This window comes from Mustela putorius, unplaced genomic scaffold (assembly GCF_011764305.1).
Source record: "Mustela putorius furo isolate JIRA1106 unplaced genomic scaffold, ASM1176430v1.1 tig00003899_pilon_pilon_pilon, whole genome shotgun sequence".
Taxonomy (NCBI): Eukaryota; Metazoa; Chordata; class Mammalia; order Carnivora; family Mustelidae; genus Mustela; species Mustela putorius.
In genome coordinates, this window is record NW_025422048.1 from 4,626,707 (window position 1) to 4,644,183 (window position 17,477).

At 63.5% G+C, this 17,477-nt stretch overlaps 2 protein-coding genes and 1 long non-coding RNA gene across 3 annotated transcripts; 1 reads left to right on the forward strand and 2 right to left on the reverse strand.

Annotated features, from left to right (window-relative positions):
• Nucleotides 1-647: 647 nt before the first annotated feature.
• Nucleotides 648-3,435, forward strand: LOC106003320 (heat shock transcription factor, X-linked-like). Its single transcript, XM_045068081.1, has 3 exons — nucleotides 648-1,598; nucleotides 2,733-2,959; nucleotides 3,021-3,435. The coding sequence occupies exons 1-3, from the start codon at nucleotides 936-938 to the stop codon at nucleotides 3,433-3,435; spliced, it is 1,305 nt and encodes a 434-aa protein (XP_044924016.1). The 5' UTR covers nucleotides 648-935.
• A 6,021-nt stretch (nucleotides 3,436-9,456) lies between these two features.
• Nucleotides 9,457-10,913, reverse strand: LOC123388451 (melanoma-associated antigen 8-like). The gene has a single exon (XM_045068035.1). It carries the CDS (start codon nucleotides 10,728-10,730, stop codon nucleotides 9,969-9,971), a length of 762 nt encoding a protein of 253 aa, XP_044923970.1. The 5' UTR covers nucleotides 10,731-10,913; the 3' UTR covers nucleotides 9,457-9,968.
• A 55-nt stretch (nucleotides 10,914-10,968) lies between these two features.
• On the reverse strand, nucleotides 10,969-15,707 carry LOC123388453. Its single transcript, XR_006602978.1, has 3 exons — nucleotides 15,603-15,707; nucleotides 11,165-11,228; nucleotides 10,969-10,993 (listed from the first exon to the last, which is right to left on the reverse strand). It is a non-coding gene; the product is annotated as an uncharacterized LOC123388453 (long non-coding RNA).
• Between the last annotated feature and the right edge of the window lie 1,770 nt (nucleotides 15,708-17,477).

Here is a 17,477-nt window from a genome sequence, read left to right on the forward strand (position 1 = left end):
CTGCCACCGTCAGTGGAGGAAAGGGAAGGAAGCCAGCCAGTGTGAGGCCCCCGGCTCCCGGCCGGCCCCACGGTCTGCCTGGGAGGTGGTGGCCGGGTGTGAAGGGGGGCACGTGCAGGCTGAGGAGAGGCAAGGAAGGAGAAGGCCTCCTCCTGCCGCCCTCCTCCTCCTCCTCCTCCTCCTCCTCCTCCTCCTCCTGCAGGGTGGTGGTGGGACACACCTGACTAACCTGTTCACCTAAGAAGCCATCGGCCATGTGGCCTCGGGGGACCCACGGCGTGGGTAGACTAGGAGGGTCTCCGGGGAGGACCTCAGCACCCTGTTGGGACGATGCTAAAAAAGGCCCGCGTGGCCCACACCCTTGACCGTGGACGCCCGCCCCAGCCTCTGCTCCCTGCTTGAAAGCGTGCATCTCGGTAGGGACTCTCGAGACCCACGGGCCCGGAGAACGACCTCTGACCTCTTGAAGGACGCAGGCCAGCGGAGGTCAGCCGGCACCCGGGGAGCTAGGTGTGGGATGGATGGACGGTCTGGGGTTGGCCCCGGATGTTGGGTGTGTTACTGTTTTCTAAAGATTTTTTTTTAAATTTATTTGTTCGACAGAGAGAGAGATCACAAGTAGGCAGAGAGGCAGGCAGAGAAAGAGGGGGAAGCAGGCTCCCCGCCGAGCAGAGAGCCCGATACGAGGCTCGATCCCAGGACTCTGAGATCATGACCGGAGCCGAAGGCAGCGGCTTAACCCACTGAGCCACCCAGGGGCCCCTGTTGGGTGTGTTACTTTAAAGCCATAGACGAGGCTCCCCTTGCCCAGGGAAGGACCGGGTGTGACCAGAAGGTTGGCGTGCCGACAGGTCACTCGTGTGGCTGGCCCTTTATCAGGTCACTGGCTGGCTGGCTTGTGATGTCACCCCCCAAGTAACTGGAGCCCCTTTGTGATGTCCCCGGGCCGCCCTGTTATCAAGGGGTGCAGCCGGCCAGGCCGCACTCGCAGGTCTACAGGAAGGAGGGGCGCGCCGGAGCGGAGTATGGCCAGCAAGGAGAAGCGGGGCCCGCCGGGCCCGGCGCAGGGCTTGGGGCCGCCGCCCTCCCCTCCAGAAGAGGGGGCTCCTGCCGCCGCCGTGGGCCCGGAGAGCAGCGCTCCTCCAGCACAGCCTCCGCTCACCCTGGCGCAGCCGCAGCCGGTGTCCCCTGGGGACCCTGGCTTCAGGCTGCTGCTGGAGGAAAACGCTTTCCAGGCCTTGGCCCAAGAGCCTCTGCTCAAAAGGCCGCGCACCTCCCAGGACGCCCTGTCGGTGGGAGAAGGCAGCCTCCTCTGCCTGCCCTTTCCCAAGAGGCTGTGGGCCATCGTCAACAGCACCCAGTTTGCGTCCATTTGGTGGGCCAAGGATGGCACCTGCATAGGCATCAACGAGAAGCTGTTTCAGAAGGAGGTTTTGGAGCGGGAGGGTCCGGACAAAGTGTTCGAAACGGACTGTATGAAGAGTTTCGTCCGCCAGCTCAACCTGTATGGATTCAGCAAACTGCGCCGGGACGTGCACACATCCATCTGCCTTACCAGCTTTCTCACCGGAGGGGCCCCTGTTCACGTCCTGAGCAAGGTAACGGGGGCCGAGCCGCCAGGCTCTGGCGTGCTGGGGTCGGGGTGGGGGGTGGGAGCCCCCGGGGCTGCCTCCTGGGCATCTGGGGCCCGGGTCTCCCTCTGGGCAGTGGGGTCGGCGACCGAGACCCACTGTGGGGAAAGTGCCCAGGATGGCGCCAAGGGTGTCGGGGCTGCCTTCTTCAAGGACCCGCGTGATGGGCGCGCTGCCGCCCCGGGCCGGCACTCGGCGGGGGTGGGGGGCACTGGGAACTGGTAAGAGAGGAGGCGCTCGGAGCTCTCCTCGCGACGGAGAAAGCGTCTTCTCCTTTCTACCCTTCTTTCTGCTGCGACCCCGCCCCCCCCCCCCCCCCCCCCCCGCTTTTCCCATTTCTCTAGGTTTGTGTCTTTTGGCTGGGTGTGTCCGTGAGGCGATGGGCATCCGGGGATGGCCACACGTGAGGGACGTCGCTGCTCTGGGCACCCCCAAACGGCACGCTGCTTGCACGGGGCCCGTGCCCGAAACCTCCGCCAACACCGGATCCTCCCGCCCTGCTGCTCGGGGGGCGGGGGGTTGGGGGGGACCCCGCCTCACCGGGGGCTGTGAGCGTGCCCACGCGGGGCTCCCGCAGCTCCCGGCCGGCCATCGCCGAGGCGGGTGGTCGGGCCCCTTTCGTGAACTAGCGGTGTCCCTGGGCGTCTGGGGGCTGTGCTGCCCCAAAGCCCTTTGGAAGCCTGTGGAAGGCTGAAGGAGTGGGCGTGCTTCCCAAGCCCAGCGGGCCCCTGGACGCCCAGAGCCGGGGACTCCCAGCCAGGGCGCGCTTCTGCGGCCAGCGGACCTTGGCTCGGACAGCCGCCCAGGCTCCCGCCCCCGTCTGCCAATCCCGAGCCTCCCTCCCTTGGACTCCAAGCCCCCCTCCTTTGGGCGTGGATGCTGACCCGGGAGGCCCCTTGGAACCCTGGCCCCAGGGGCCGTGGGTGTCCCAAGCGAGCGAGGGCGGACGACGGGACAGCGAGCACACGCGGCTTCCTGCCCGGGCCGGGACCTGCCCCCAGGAGGCCTCGGGGCCTACGGCTACCCCGGACCGCAGCGCCGCTTGCGATCAACTCTGTTGTGACACGGACTCTCTCGTCCTCTTTCCATTTTGCCCCGCAGTTACAGTTCTACAGGAGCCCCTTCTTCAAGAGAGACTGTCCTCACCTGCTCCTGAGGATGAAGAGGAGAGTGGCCGTGAAATCCACAGTAAGGCAGATGGAAAGCAAGCCCGAGCCCGACACCCTGGGCGTCCCCCCGGCGGCACCGACACCCGGCCCGCGGCACGAGGGAGTCCTGTCCTCTGCCGGGGACCCGCCGGAGCCAGAGAGCAGCCCCGCAGGGCGACGGCCCCACCATCCAGGGCAGGAGCGGGTCGGCCCCTCCTGCCATTGCCGGCGCGGCGGCCAGGACCACCGTGGCCGACACCCGCGCCGCGGCAGGCCGGCCCGTGCACGGCCAGCCCCAGGGTGCCCAGGCGTCCATCTGCCTCGCGCCGGCCGTGGCCCAGCCCGCGACCTTCCCCTGGGTCTGTGTCACCCTGCCTCCCGCGCAGATACACCCTTACGCGTCGGGGCTGGGCCTCGCCCCCGGGCCCCCCGTGCTCCTCCCCGGGCCCACCGTGCAGCTCCCCGTGGCTGGGCTGCTGCCGCTCTACCACCCCTGGGGGCCCGGCGTGGCCGTTCTGCCTGGTGTGGCTGCCGGACCCGTCACCCCCGTGACCCTGACCCCTCACCCCCCGAGCCCCTTCCACTGCTGTCCCGACTGCCGCTGTTTCCCCGAGTACCTGCCACCGACCGCTCGGCCCCCCGATGGCCCCCGCTAGGCACACCACCGCAGCCAGGGCCGTCTGGTTGTCGGAAATCAGGCAGGTTAATAAAACGTGTCAGAGAGGGAGCCCCTTGTTGATGAGCCCAGTGCCCTCGGCCCCTGCGATGTTTCTTTCTTAGCGGCGGGCTAGGCCTCAGCTTTCTGCTTGCGCCGTCAAGAACTTGGCACGACACCCCTCCTGGTGGATGCGGGGGCCCAGGAGACCCTCGGTCAGGCCCCTCGGGGTTTCCGCCTCCGCTCCTGAGGAAGGCCTCCGTGTGGCGCCTGACGGGTCCGAGAAGCTGGCATCGGGGGCCGAGGGCTCACCGCGGCAGGGTTTTCCTGGCCGGGCAGGCGCCCTTCCCCGTCGTGCCGGGTCCCTTGTATGACAGGACCTTCCCTTGACCCACGAGGGGAGGTCAGGTCGCACCTCATAGGAGGAGAGAAAAGGTGGCCCTACCGTCCTCCAGCACCCAGAGGTGGGTGGAGACGGTCGCCGCCGGGTCCTACGGGTTTTGCAGCGCAGAGGCTGCCTGCTGGTATCTGGAGGACAGGATGCATGGTGGGGAGGGGCTCTTCCCGTCCCTGTCAGAGGAGCTGGTAACTTTTCCCCTTTGCCCCCAGTCGTCCTCTTTCTCTTCCGAACTCAACATGTCGAGCGCGTCATGCTCCGACTTGGGAGGAAACAACCTCCGGCTCCTGGGGCGTGCAGCGCCTCGAGGACGCGCACTCCGCACCCCGAGCCGCCTCAAAGACAGAGTGTCTCAAGGGGCACGGGCAACGAGCTCCCAGGCTCCCGCCGTGGCCTTGACGGGCCACAGACCATACCAGATGGGCTCTGGAACCGGGCAGCGGGGGATAGGGGGAAAAGCAACCGTCCCCAGGACGGAGAGACACCGCTGCCCTTAACTTTTCCACTGGGCAGGAGTAGGGAGTCCCCCTGAGCCGGGGGGGGGGGAGAGCCCATAGGGCCCCCGTCCCCCTGAGGCTAGTGCGCGCCTGGCAGGGATGAACACTCCAAGCTTCTAAGCATGGCTTGGTGTCTCTGCTGAGCTGTCGCCACCTCCAGGGCCACCCAGGAGCCCAGCTAGGGTCACCTGGTTAGAACAAAAAGATGCTCCTAGGGCTCTTACCTCTCGGGAAATGACAAGGGTTTTATTTAGGAGCCCCGTGTCAAACACGGGATCAGAGACTACATGTTAAGAGAGAAGCGATCCTCCCAGCACCCCCGTTTACAAGGGATTTAGGAGCCCCGTGTCAGGAACCGGAGTCAGAGACCTGTATGATAGAGAGAGAGAGAGAGACAGACAAGATATAGAGATATAGATGTAGAAGTACAGAAATCAGTATCTTATTAGGTCACAAGGAGCCTGGAGCACCTCAAAGTGCCAGAAAGTAGGGACACGGTAAAAATAAAATGAAAACGAAACAAAGCCACTCTGTACCTCAAAGGGACTCGGAAGCTGAGTGAGGTCCCTTTTCGGAAGACCAACGCTAGAACAGTGTGAGCGACCAAATCGAGCGAAACTGGGATGTGACCCAAACGATAGAATAAAACCTCCTCGAGTCCCTCGTGAGGAAAGACAGGATGGCATGGTGAAGGGACAAATGCGCGAGAGTGGACAAGCCTCCCGCAGGCGAGGCCCAAGCTACCAAAGTAGATACCGCTCCCCCAGAGAGGAGGAGCGCAGCCCGGCTCCCCAGAGGGCGGGGCTGGGCACAGTGACCTCCCCCAACAGCACCCCGCGAAACAGACAAATGAAAGGGTCCCTTTCCACTGGGGACCCCGACAGCCTCTACCTCAGCCGCATGCGCAGGGTCAGCATCCACAGTGACGACCCGTACTCCTCGTCCGGAGACACTCTCCAGAGGATGGGGTGAGCATCTTTTTCCTCTGTGCTCTTCCTCTCAGAAAGCTCTAGCCGGCTCTCCGCCGGAGAAATCTATCCGACAGACCCCAGTTGATGGACGTCCCACAGTGCGTGTGACCAGGACCTCTCCTAAAGCTCACGGTCCTTCCCGACAGCAAAGTCTGGGAACTCCCAAAGCCACGAGTCGTCCTCGGAAGACAGGACACCTCAGTGGGGGATGGGGCATCGTGGGAGGACAAGATCCCACTCGCACGCGGATGGAGGAGCCAGGACCCACCGAAGGCTGCTCTGGGTTCGGGCCCGGCCGCTGCTCGGCCGCGCCCCTTCCCAGTCCTGTCCCCTTCCCTTCCAGCCGACGGGGCGGTCCAACGGTGTCCAGCGGGCTCACTCCCCTGGGCAGGCTACACATCAGACACGCAGCGGGCCGGCAGTTCAAAACACCCTCCCACCGGGTCTACGGACTGTCACGGCATGCCCAACGGTGAGTGTCCGGGGGACCCTCTGCACACATCCTCTGTCCGGGCGCTCGGGAAATGCAGCACTGCCGTTCCCACTGTCTCCTGGCTGTCCCTTGGTCTCACACCCTGCCTCCCGCCACTTGCCCTTGCCCTGTGCTCAGCCCTAGCTCCGGCCCGGTACAGGCAGAGAGGCCCCAGGCTTGCTCGTGAAGGCGCCAGGACCGGGGACAGCGGTATTTGTCCGAGAGGACGGTCGGTCGGTGGGAGCCAGCCTGAAGGCCAGACCCCTGGCGAGGCGGCGGGGATTCAGGAAGGCCTGGCTGGGCCCGGGCAACGGGGGCTTCGGAGAGGAGCAGGACCGTGCTTGAGACACCTCACACCAGCCCCTCCTGGGAACGGGTCAGGCCACCTAGAGACCGTCACGTCGTCTGGCCAACGGGTAAGGGGGTCGGTCCCTGCCCTGCCCAGCCCTGGCCCCCAGTTACCGGGGACCGGGGGGGTGACGTGTGTTACCGTCGACACGATTGAGAGAGCCTGGCACCCCTGAAATGCCTTCCTGAGGGACGCTCGTGGTGGCGCTGGGCGAGTCCGAAGTGGGACAGCAAAGCAGTCCAGGACGGTCTGGATCAAACACCATCCCACGACCTCCAAGTCCGTTCCCTCCGAGGAGGGCACGCAGTATCCCTGCTTCCATCCTGGAGTGCCCCACGGGCTCCAGTCCTGGAACTTGGGCCGAGAGCACCCAGTTCAAGAGGTCAAACAGGCTCCAGCTCACCTCAGCCTCCTCTGGGCTCCCCTGACCCTCCCGTGCTCGGCCCAGGGCAGTCCAGACGGGATGACAAGGGGGTGCTCCTCCTCCCACGTCTCCTGGGGCGGCCAAACCTCTGTACAGCCTGCCGCCTGGGAACCCGAACCCTCTCCTCCAGGGCTGCGTTCTAAGTCCTCATTTGAGACTGCTTTGAATGGGGGAGCGTTGCGGTGGCCACGCCGTCACCCGCAAGTCTCTCCTCTGCCCCAACGGCCCGACTGCAGACACCAGGGTCCCAGCAGGCTCTGGGGATGGCTGACAGGGACACACGCCCACTCTGGCTCAGCCTCAGGAAGCAAAGCCTCAGCGTCACCTGCGCAGGGCCACCTGCTTCATGAAGCAGTTGGGGTGACACAGGACATCTCCGAAAATAACACAGCGTTGTACACGGTCTCACGCAGTCACCGGGGGACGACTGTCACTCGCGGGCCCCGGGCACACGCGCCACCAGGGTGTCGAGTCAGCTCTAGCGGAAGCGCCGGCACGCTGAGCGGGATCCACGGCTGGGGTCTCCCAAGGAAGGATGAGTGTGAGAAGACTGAGGGGTGAGGGCTTTGCAGCGGGGAGACAGGAGGACGAGACCGCAGACATTGCAGACCGAGGCCAGGGTCAGGACAGGCTGGGCAGTGCACGAGGCATGGGGGCTGCGGGCCGGGCCCCAGGAGGAGGACCCCCACCCCAGTTCCCACAAGGCCCACATGCAGCTGGCTGCCCGGCTCCCAAAAGAGACTCATGACGGCCCCACGGGCACTAACGGGGTAGCTCAGGGACCTGGCGGTGCAGGGGGCAGGAAGCATCCCTACAGCCCGTTTCCCGAGCAGAGGCTCCTGTGGGGAAGGCCGCCCGCCCTGCCCGGAGCAGTAAGGCCCACACGTCGGGCATGACACACACGCATAATGGTCCGTGGGTCTGACACCAGAGTCTGGCTGAGGACGCGGTGCGCTCTCTGTTCTGTGCTGCCATGGCAAAGAACGGATCCAGGGTCCCTGGGGCGCCTTCGATAGGAATGCCTGTGACAAACAGGATTCTGCCACGGGAGCCTTCCTAAGTGCGAGAGGACAGGCCACGCCGTTTCCTTCTTAGCCTGGGGACAGGAGGAGCACAAGGGGGGGGCCCGGCACTGGACATCGCTCTGATTCACTCTTGCGGACTACCTTTTCAGCCCAAAGCCGCTTTGCTACTTCGCTGAGGCAAAACCCCCTCATTTCTGGGAGGGGTTCCTGAGAAAGTCCAATTTGCCTTGAAAGTCTCTGTCTTTGGATGTGCCCAAAGACCAAGGGACAGGGGCTTCAAGTGCGAGATCGCACCTAATGTTCCCGAGTTGGCACACGCACGGACGTGGCTATGGTTGTTCACGACATCTCAGCGGGGCTGATCACCCTCCTCACCCCGGAGCCCCTTTTGGCACTTCCCAGGGCCATAACCTCCAAGATCTCAGTGGGCTGACAATGTTCGCTGTCCTCGGATGCACAGTCCGAAACCTCTCTAACCCGTGATTCTCTGCTCCTGTCCCGCTTTAGAAGAGGCCGGAACACGGGCACGCTGGCGTCTGAGGGTCTGCGCTGCTTGGGACAGCTGTCCGGTGCTATTGTGACACCCCCCCCCACTCGCCCCATCTACAAATCGTTCGTTGCCCTGACAGATCACAGACGCGGGGTTCGAGTGGAACGACAGAGAAGCGAAGCACACCGAGCTCCCTGCCTGTGCACCTCCGGGAGGACAGATCGTGCCCAAATGGGTGAGGGTGGCGCAGGGGGTCCAGACCAGCTGCGTGCAAGGAACCCAAAGGTCCCCAGGAACAGGAAGAGACCACCTCGATGCCTCTTTTCAGCTTCTCTCCCATGCAGATCTCTGAGCTTCAACCATTTCTGCCCACGAACACCCAGCCACTCTTCAGGACTGGCGGCGGACAACTCCGGGGAGTCCCGATAATTTCTCCTGGCCGAGGAGCCAGCGAAGGCTCCGCCGGTCCGGGGGGAACAGGGCTGTCCGGGACGTGCGCATTCCCCGCTGTCGTCCACAGAACGTTCGTGGTGAAGGTGGGAATAAAGCCCCTGAACCTTCACTGTGTTCAAATACCCTGTGACGGGGCCCGGCACGCTGTACCTTCAGGCCACAGACACTCGGCCTTCTCCACGGCCCAATGCAAACTGCTCCCGGCGTTTATCCATTTAAGACATCTGTCCCGCCCCAAAAGCACCCGATGCCCAAAGAGGGCCACTGTCACCACCCAGCTTCCCCGTGACCGGCAGCACAGAAGCGATCATGGGGCCCCTCTAGTCACAGCCCTGCCGCCCGGGCTGGGTCAGGGGCATTTCCAGGGCCGTCGTCGCCTCGGGAGCAACACCCCCCTCACGGCTTCCGCTTCATCCACAGCTCTCAGGGCACGCCTGCCCACCTTCGTGCCACGACTGGGACGGCTACACACAGTCCCCTTTGGCTGGGACGCGTCCTGCTTCTAGCGTCCTCCGCGCTCAGCCGCAGGGCCTTCCAGACGGTAGAACTCAGCCCACGTCGAGGAATCGAGGAGCCAGTGAGCCGAGCTCCCTCTGTGCTGAGCGGACGCTTCTCCTCCTTTCTTGAAGAACCAAGCCAGGGCAGGAGCCCCGTGTGTGTGCCTCTGCCATGGACACCATGACAGCCAGCGGGGCATCAGAGGCAAGAACCCACACGCTTATCGTCCCCCGTTCCTGACCCCCTTCCCCTTCCTATTCCGTTCTTTCGCCTTCCCAACCCACCCCGAGGCCAAGCCCTGTGATTCTGGCCCAGAGCCCAAAACAGGAGGCAAGGTGTCTAGGCTGGTTTCTAGGACACGGCAAAAATCCTTTTTGCTGAAAGATATTTTATGTGTTTATTTATTCGAGAAACAGCACACAGAGAGAGAGGGAGAGGGAGAAACAGGCCGACTGAGCAGGGAGCCCGATGTGGGGTTATATCACAAGATCCTGAGATCCTGACCTGAGCTGAAGGCAGATGCGGAACCAACGGAGTCCCCCAGACGGCCCCGGGACATGACAAAACTCGTAACTCTTGAACTGGGTCAGGACAAACGCTGTGTTGGGGGATGTCACGCACACACTCAGTCACTGAAGCCAATGAAACCTCCTACGCCAAGGAACCCACTGGAGAGCTCACCAGGGACACCGAGCTCTGAACTTGGGAGGCATCGCAGGGAACCGCCCTCCACATCCCCAAAGGAGGCTCTTTGCCCTGTATTTTCCCCCAAACCTCCCTGGCCCTGCACTGCTTCGAAATCCCAGGGCTCTCTCTTCACACACACACACACACACACACACACACACACACCCCAACAGGGAAGAACCAAGAAACAGCCTCACTTCGTGCCCGGGACCCCCAGGACAATCTGCCCACCCCGCCAGGGCCCGGACCGCACCACAGCCACCCCTGGGGCTCAGGCCCTCCCTTCCTCGTGGCTCACAGCCTCTTCAGAGGGGACCAGGGAGGAAACCGGCAGCCCGGGATAGACCCGCAGCAAATACTCCAGAACCTGCAACCTGCTGGTTTCCGCGTGGGCCCTGGGGCCCCACAGGAACTCGTAGCGGGCAGGGTCACCGCCGGGCACCTGCTGGTACTCCAGGTACCCTTCCTGCACCCAGACGTTGGTCAGGAGCTCCCGGGGCTCCCCGTAGATGATGTGTTCCTCGCCGGCATACACCCCCATGACCCCCAGCGCTTCCCACACCACCTCCTCGGGGGCACGGTCGCCCTCCAGGAGGATCACCGCCAGGAGCACCACCAGGAGGCCGGTCTTGGGCGGGCCCTGCTCACCGTTCAGCATCGCATCGCAGGTGAGGCCCAGGACAGTGACCAGGACGTAGGAGTGCTCGGTGGGGTCTACTTCCTTCACCTCCACGCCGAACACCAGCCGCATGCACTCGGACGCCTGGCCCAGCATTCCGGGGAAGGCGTCCTGCTCATCCTCGCCGACGATCGCCAGCATCTCCGCCTGGCTGGCCGGCTCCTTGGTGAGATACTTGAGGAGCAGGAACCCCACCAGGTCAGCTGTCTTCTCCTGGAGTATGTCAGAGCGCCTGGGCTCGGCTTCTTCGGACTCCTCCCCGGTGCTGGACCCCTCCTCATCTGAGCTGCTGGAGCCCTGGTCGGGCGGGCTCCAGGCAGTGGCTGCCATGGCCGCGGGCAAGGGGCAGGCCATCTGAGGGCTCTGGGGTGGACTCAGGGTCCCCGCAGCAGACCCCTCCTCCTGGGGGCCCAGAGACAGGGCCGAGCAAGAGAGGGAAGAGACGCTGGACTGGGAGGAGGCAGAGGCGGAGGAGGGAGGTAGGGTCTCCTCTCCTCCAGCCCCGCACTGCTGTGCCTCCTCCAGGCCCTGTCCCGGTCCTGGGACCGGGGTCTTCCTCCAGCTTCCACAGCTCACTCCTCTGACCCAGGGGGCATGGCGATGGTGTCGGGCTGAACCTGAAGACACATGTGGGTGGCTTCTCAGGGTGCAGCCAATCCGGCAGAGGCCCGGATGTCCCAGAGCTGACAGTGGGCTGCGTCGCCCATGGGTGCCCAGGGGTGCCCTCTGGGTTGGGACCCTGGCGCCAGGCTCACAGCAAGTACCTCACCTTGACCACTGGCACTCACCTGCACCGTGATCTCAGGGACTCCTGCCTCACACCAAGGGCTCAACAGCTGCTTCTCCATACCCCTAGGGGAGAAAAGGAGAAGACACCTCAGGGGACACACTTAGAGCACAGCCCCGGGGCCCGGGGCACACCGGAGGGCTGGGTTGGACTCCTGAGTCTGCCACCCGTCCAGGCTGGGCCGTCCCCTCCTTGGCCTCTCAGGAGACTTCTTACCCCTGCCAGGACCTAAGCCCCACGCCCCTTGGCCCAGAGGCCAAAGGGTCCCAGCAAGACCATGCGGCCCTGAGCCTCCACGGAAGGAAAGCGAGGGGGTCACATCTGGACCGGCCTGCATCAGGTCTACAGGGCTCGTCACGGATCTCCAGGGATGGCCAAATGTGGGGGTGCCATCTATGTGGGATGGGTCTGCTTCTTTGTCTATACCTTGACCCCAGGAAGGCTGGGAAAACTCCCGGTGTTCACTGGAGGCCACCTTCCTGGTGTCGAGGCCTCATCTCATGGAGAAGCCGGAAGGAAAAGCGAGGAGAACTCAGTCTGCCCACCGATGCCCCGTCTCCCCACTGTCCCCCCATCTCCCCATGGCTGACAGAAGTGTGAGGGCAGGCCTGGCCCCTGGGGATCCTCCCTCCTCCACTGACCTGAGTCCAGACCCTCAGGCACAGACCCTCCCCTCCCAGAGCCCAGGGAATTGGGGACGAAGAGGGGCTCAGCCTGACAGACGCAGCCCGGGTTCTCAGGGCGGTCAGGTAGAGCTGGCCAGATTTCTGGGCCATCCCCTCCGCGTCCCAAAGGGGGTCCTCGTTCCTGTCTAGGGGTTCCCCACATTGACTCTTGCTGTACCAGGGTGTCTCCCAGGTGGGCTTCCTCAGATGACCCGACTCTGTCCTCTCCCAGCATGGCCCTCGCCTCCCTGAGAGCTCCCAGAGGACGGTGAGGAGCCACCACGTCCATGTCCGAGGGTCCGTCCCCCACCTTCAGCTTCCAGCAAGATCCCAAAGGGCTGGCAGTGCGGACCGACCCCTCTGTCCTGGGATGGGGATGCCCTTATGGTCCTGGGAGGCTAATCCTCCTTCTGGCCAGGGCCTGGTCTTCCACCCACCCCCAACCTGAGATAGAGGCCATGTGCCCCTCGGCCCGAGACCTCACTCCCCGAGGTCTCTCCACCTTCCAGCCCATGAGACAAGTGAGCATGCCTGCCACCTTGGGCTACCGCTGACCAGTCCTCCCTGGGCTGCCAACAGGGCAAGGCTGGACTCCGGGGCACTGGCTCCTTTGTTGAGAAGGTAGGATCCGGTATGGCCAGTCCTGCCGCAGGGTCCTCATCCTCTCTCCCAGAAGGACCTGAGACCCTCCTCCCCACCCCATGCTCCTCTCTCTCTCTCTCTCTCTCTCACACACACACACACAAACACACGCACGAGCCCTCCACACCCCAGGCCGTGTTCCTTCTCACCACAGCCCACAGTCTCTCACACCCAGATGTGGACATCAGGACAGGCATGGGCTCCTCCTACACTGGGGCCTCCTCTCCGAATTGAACATGCTGGGGACCGGGATGCCTCAGTCCTCCCTCTGGTCCTCTCCTTCCACCACAGCAGGCCCACGGTCCGCCCGGGAGGTCCTGAAGCCCGATGCTTCCACCCAGACCCGCGTCTCTGGGAGACTTGGTGGGAATGCAGGGCTCGCCCGATGTGATCATCTGTCCCTGGGGCCTCCTGGGACCAAACGTGGTCTCTGTCCCCGATCCTGCAGTCCTCCTTGTAGGCCTCGCCTTCCCCCCCAGGCACACACGGTCCATCTCCCCCCTCACGCGTTCTTGAGGCGGTGCTCCATCCTTGTGACCACCGGTCCTCAGAGGCCCTGAGTCGGCAGTGGCCACCCACGGCGTGGGATCGCCCACCCCAGGAGCCTCCCGTGGCTGAACCAAGCCGCGGTCCCGCGGGCTCCCTGGGGACGCCCTCAGGTCTTCTCGCCTCGAGCCCTCGCGGGTCCCGGGCCTCTCCTGTCTGCTGTCCCGGGGCCGGGGCTCCCACACCAAGGCCATCGCTCCCCTGAGCCCACTGGCTCAAGCCTGTGACCACGATGTGCAGCGGCAAAGCCCAAGACTTCCCAGGGCTGACCGCGGGGGCTGAGATGGGGCGTCCGGGTCTCTCGGGCCTTCTTTCCCCTTTCCAACGGGGCTCCCTGGTGCCTATGCCTTTGTGTGCTGTACCGCCCGTGGATCGACTCCTGGACCCCAGCGCATCCAGCATCCGGGAGACCCAGCTGGGCGAGTGAGGTACACAAACACGCACATACGAACACAAATGAGGAGTCCGTGTCCTACACTAAGACGTCTAGGGGCTGCCTCTGGGTTGGGGTCCAGGGTCCCTCAGACCTCCCTCTGCCTCCTCGCCGTGAAGCCCAGCACGGCCTGAGCTGCCCCCTGCCCCTCTGAGCATCAGGGCCTTCTGCCAAGGTCCCCAGTGTCTGTGAGACCCGGATGCGGAAGTTCGGACTCGCCACGTGCTCCCATCCCCCTCCCGGAAATTCCCTGACTGACTCTGGGCTCGGGTCCAGGGTCCCTCAGTCCTCCCTCTGCATCCTCGCCGTGAAGCCCAGCAGCACCTGCCCCCACGTGTTTGCCCACGCGAGGGAGGCCCTCTTCCTTGTGCAGAGGTCCCCAGTCATTAGAGAAAGCCTGAGGCGCGAGTCCCACCCTAGGGGATAGGAGACCCCATCCTGCCAGATGCCTTTCTAAACTGACCCTGGGAACCCAATGCTGTGAGGTCCCCCCTCTCCTGCCTCAGGGTTCATACCTTGAATCCCATTCGCGGCTGAGCCCTCCCCTCTGACGCCCTGAGATCGGCTCCTTACACCAGGCGCTTTATCCCCGAGAGACCCGGATGTGGAAGTCCGGACTCGCCACGTGCTCCCATCCCCCACCACGGACCTTCCCTGACTGACTCTGGGTTGGGGTCCTGGGGCCCTCAGTCCTCCTACATCCTCACCATGAAACAAAGCACGACCTGCGCTCGCCCCTCTACCCCACTGAGGGAGGCCCCGCTCCTTCTGCCAAGGACCCCAGTGTCTCTGAGACCCGGATGCACCAGTCCCACCCCAGAGGCTATGAGTCCCCATCCCCCTCAGGTGCCTTTCCAGACAGAAACTCGGGCCCGAATGCTGTGAGGTCCCCCCTCTCCTGCCTCAGGCTTCATACCTTGACTCCCATTCGCGGCTGAGCCCTCCCCTCTGATGCCCTGAGATTGGCTCCTTACATCAGGCGCTTTATCCCTGAGAGACCCGGATGCGGAAGTCCGGACTCGCCACGTGCTCCCATCCCCCACCACGGACCTTCCCTGCCTGACTCTGGGCTGGGGCCCTGGATCCCTCAGTCCTCCCTCTGCACCCTCACCACGAAGCCCAGTATGACCTGCGCCCGCCCCTCTGCCCGCCTGAGGGAGGCCCTGCTCCTTCCACCCAGGCTCCGAGTCTCTCCGGAGGCCCCGAAGCCCCAGTCAGGCCACCTGACCACTTGTCCCATCACTCCAGGGCGGACTTCCCGGAATGGCCTTGGGAGCCGACGTGGGAGAGGTCCCCTCTGGCCTCCCTCAGGGTTCATACCTTGAATCCCATCCGGTCTGAGCCCTCGCCTCTGACGCCCTGAGATCGGCTCCTTACATCAGGCGCTTTATCCCCGAGAGACCCGGATGCGGAAGTCCGGACTCGACACGTGCTCCCATCCCCCACCACGGACCTTCCCTGACTGACTCTGGGCTGGGGTCCAGGCTCCCTCAGTCCTCCTACACCCTCACCATGAAACAAAGCACGACCTGCGCCCGCCCCCTACCCCACTGAGGGAGGCCCCGCTCCTTCTGCCAAGGCCCCCAGTGTCTCCGAGACCCGGACGTGCCAGTCCCCACACACTGGCCACGTGTCCCCATCCCGCCCGGGGCCTGCCCGGACTGGTCCTGGGGCCGACCTCAGTTTCGACCCCTCTGTCCTGGGCTCCCAACTCCCTCGGTCCTGCCCCCGCTCGGGCACGACCCCATCCCCCCTGACCCCCCAGGGCCTCCCTGGGCCGCGGCCTTCCTGACCCGGCATCCTCGCCCTCCGACCAAGGTCCTCAGCCCCCTCGGACCCCCGAGGCACCTTTTCAGCCGACGCCCCTGTGGCCACCCTCCCCCGGGGCCCCAGGGTCGGTCCGCGGCTGGGCTGCGGTGGGGCTGCAGCCCTCGGGGCCGCCCCGATCTCCCTCAGGTGCCGACACCCGCTCCAGGGGGGGCCTGGGCCCGTCCTTCTGGGGACCCGTGTCCCCTGCCCTGGCCCCGGCGGGAAGGGCTCCGCCGGACGGCGCTGCCCCGGCCCGGGGTCTCTCGGGGCTGCCGCCATGGCCCCCTGGATCCCGGGGGTCCCCCCACGACCCCCACTCGGGGCACCGTCGGGGCAGGGTCTACCTGCACGCCTGGCTGCCGGGCCTGGGCTCCTTCCCTCAGCCAACCGGACTCCGGCTTCCCGCACACAGGGCCTCGCCTCTCTCAGGCCTCGGAGGCGGAAGTCGGCGCTCGTCACATCCGGACCCCAGAGGAAGGGGTCCCCTAGGGCTGACAGCACCTCCGCGGCGATGGGTCCCAAGTGGGATTCGTGGGGGAGGGGACGGTTCGTGGGCTGGGAGTGGGTGGCGGGTACCCTGGGTGTTTCCTAACCACCTCCCTTGGACTCTAGCACGCAGGGTTGGGGGCCCCGTCCCAGCCCCCCGCTGATCCTGTGCTCGTGCACCTCCCCTTCTAGACTCCCCCAGCCTCCCCCCACCGTTCCCTGATATGGAGGCACAGTGTGGAGTCTGGGCACTGTCACCACCCAGCTTCCCGGGGACCAGAAGCACTGGAGTAATCACGGGGCCCCTCTGCTTACCCAGGCCACCTGGGCCTGGCCGGGGGCATTTCCAGGGCAGTGCTCCTCCCAGGACCCGCACCCCTTCTTCCTTCTTCTGCTTCTTCTGCACCTCTCAGGGCACCCACTACCCACCTTCCCAACAGGACTGGGGCTGCTAGACACAGTCTTCAGTGGCTGGGACAGGTCCTGCTTCTCTTAGTGTCCTCTCGGCTCACCCACAGGGCCTTCCAGAGAGCAGAGCTCAGCGCGTGTCTGGGTATCAAGGAAGCAGTGAGCAGGGCTTTGTCTGTGCAGAGAGGAAGTTTCCCCTCCTTTATGGAAGAATCAAGCCAAGGTGGGGGCACCCGTGTGTGTGCCCCTGGCATTTGTACAATGATGGCCAGTGAAGCATCGGAAACAAGAGCCCACACACTTTTCTTTCTCCAGTTCCAGACCCCTGTCCCTGCTTGCTCTCTTCTTTAACCTTTCCAACCCACCTTGAGGCCAGTGCCCTGTGATTTCGGTCCAAAGCCCAAACAAGGAGGCAAGGTGCCCAGCTTGTATAGTGTTTGTGTTATTAAGGTATATACATGGAGATTGTGTGTGCGTGTGTGTGGGTGTGTTTGCACAGGTATGAGGAGATTATCCTTTTTTGTATTCTCGTGCTTTAACTAGCTCACTTGTACATATACTCTCCCACTGTTGCCCTTCAGCAACAGTCACTTCTCTTGTGACAGACCAAATGCTGGGGGTGATGTGGAGCAGCAGAAATTCTCATCCTTACTTACTGGGATGAAAATTGTTCGACCAGGTTTAAGACACTGATGTTGTTTCTTACACATATAGACGTATTCTGTGGTATCATCCAGCAGCCATATGAGTATTTCCCCAAAGAAGTTGAAAACTATGTCCACACAAGAACCTACGCATCAATGTTTCTAACTGCCTTTCTCACAATTTCCTAAATACAGATGCAACGAAGATGTCTTTTAGTAGGTTGATGGATACACTCTAGGACATCCAGATGATGGAATGTTAGGGGCCACTCAAAAGAAATGAGTTATCAAGCCGTGAAAAGATATGGAGAAAACTGAGATGCCTATTGCCAAGTGAAATGGTCGATGTGGAAAGGCTCCATTTTGTATGTTTCCAACTCAATGACATTCTACAAAGGGACATTTATGGAGACAGGAAAGCGATCGCTGGTTGCCTGGGGCTGTGTGGGGAGGAATGAATCGGCAGAGTCGTGAATGTGCTCTGTATGGTACTGTCCTGATGGGTACATGTCATCCCACTTCAGTGCAAACCCACGGAAAACGAAAGCCAGATGTGAACATTAGTGGTACTTTGGCTATGGGGATACTTTGGTACTTTGGATGGTGGGCTTTGGATGACTATGATGAGTCATGGACCTTCCTCAGGGATGACCACTGTTTTACTCTGGTGGGGGATGTTGA

Coding starts and splice junctions, on each gene's coding strand:
- LOC123388451 (XM_045068035.1), bottom strand. CDS start 10,730: ATGGCCTGCCCCTTGCCCGCGGCCATGGCAGCCACTGCCTGGAGCCCG.
- LOC106003320 (XM_045068081.1), top strand. CDS start 936: ATGTCCCCGGGCCGCCCTGTTATCAAGGGGTGCAGCCGGCCAGGCCGC. Junction 1,599..2,732: donor CTGTTCACGTCCTGAGCAAG/GTAACGGGGGCC, acceptor TTTGCCCCGCAG/TTACAGTTCTACAGGAGCCC. Junction 2,960..3,020: donor AGCAGCCCCGCAGGGCGACG/GCCCCACCATCC, acceptor CGCGGCGGCCAG/GACCACCGTGGCCGACACCC.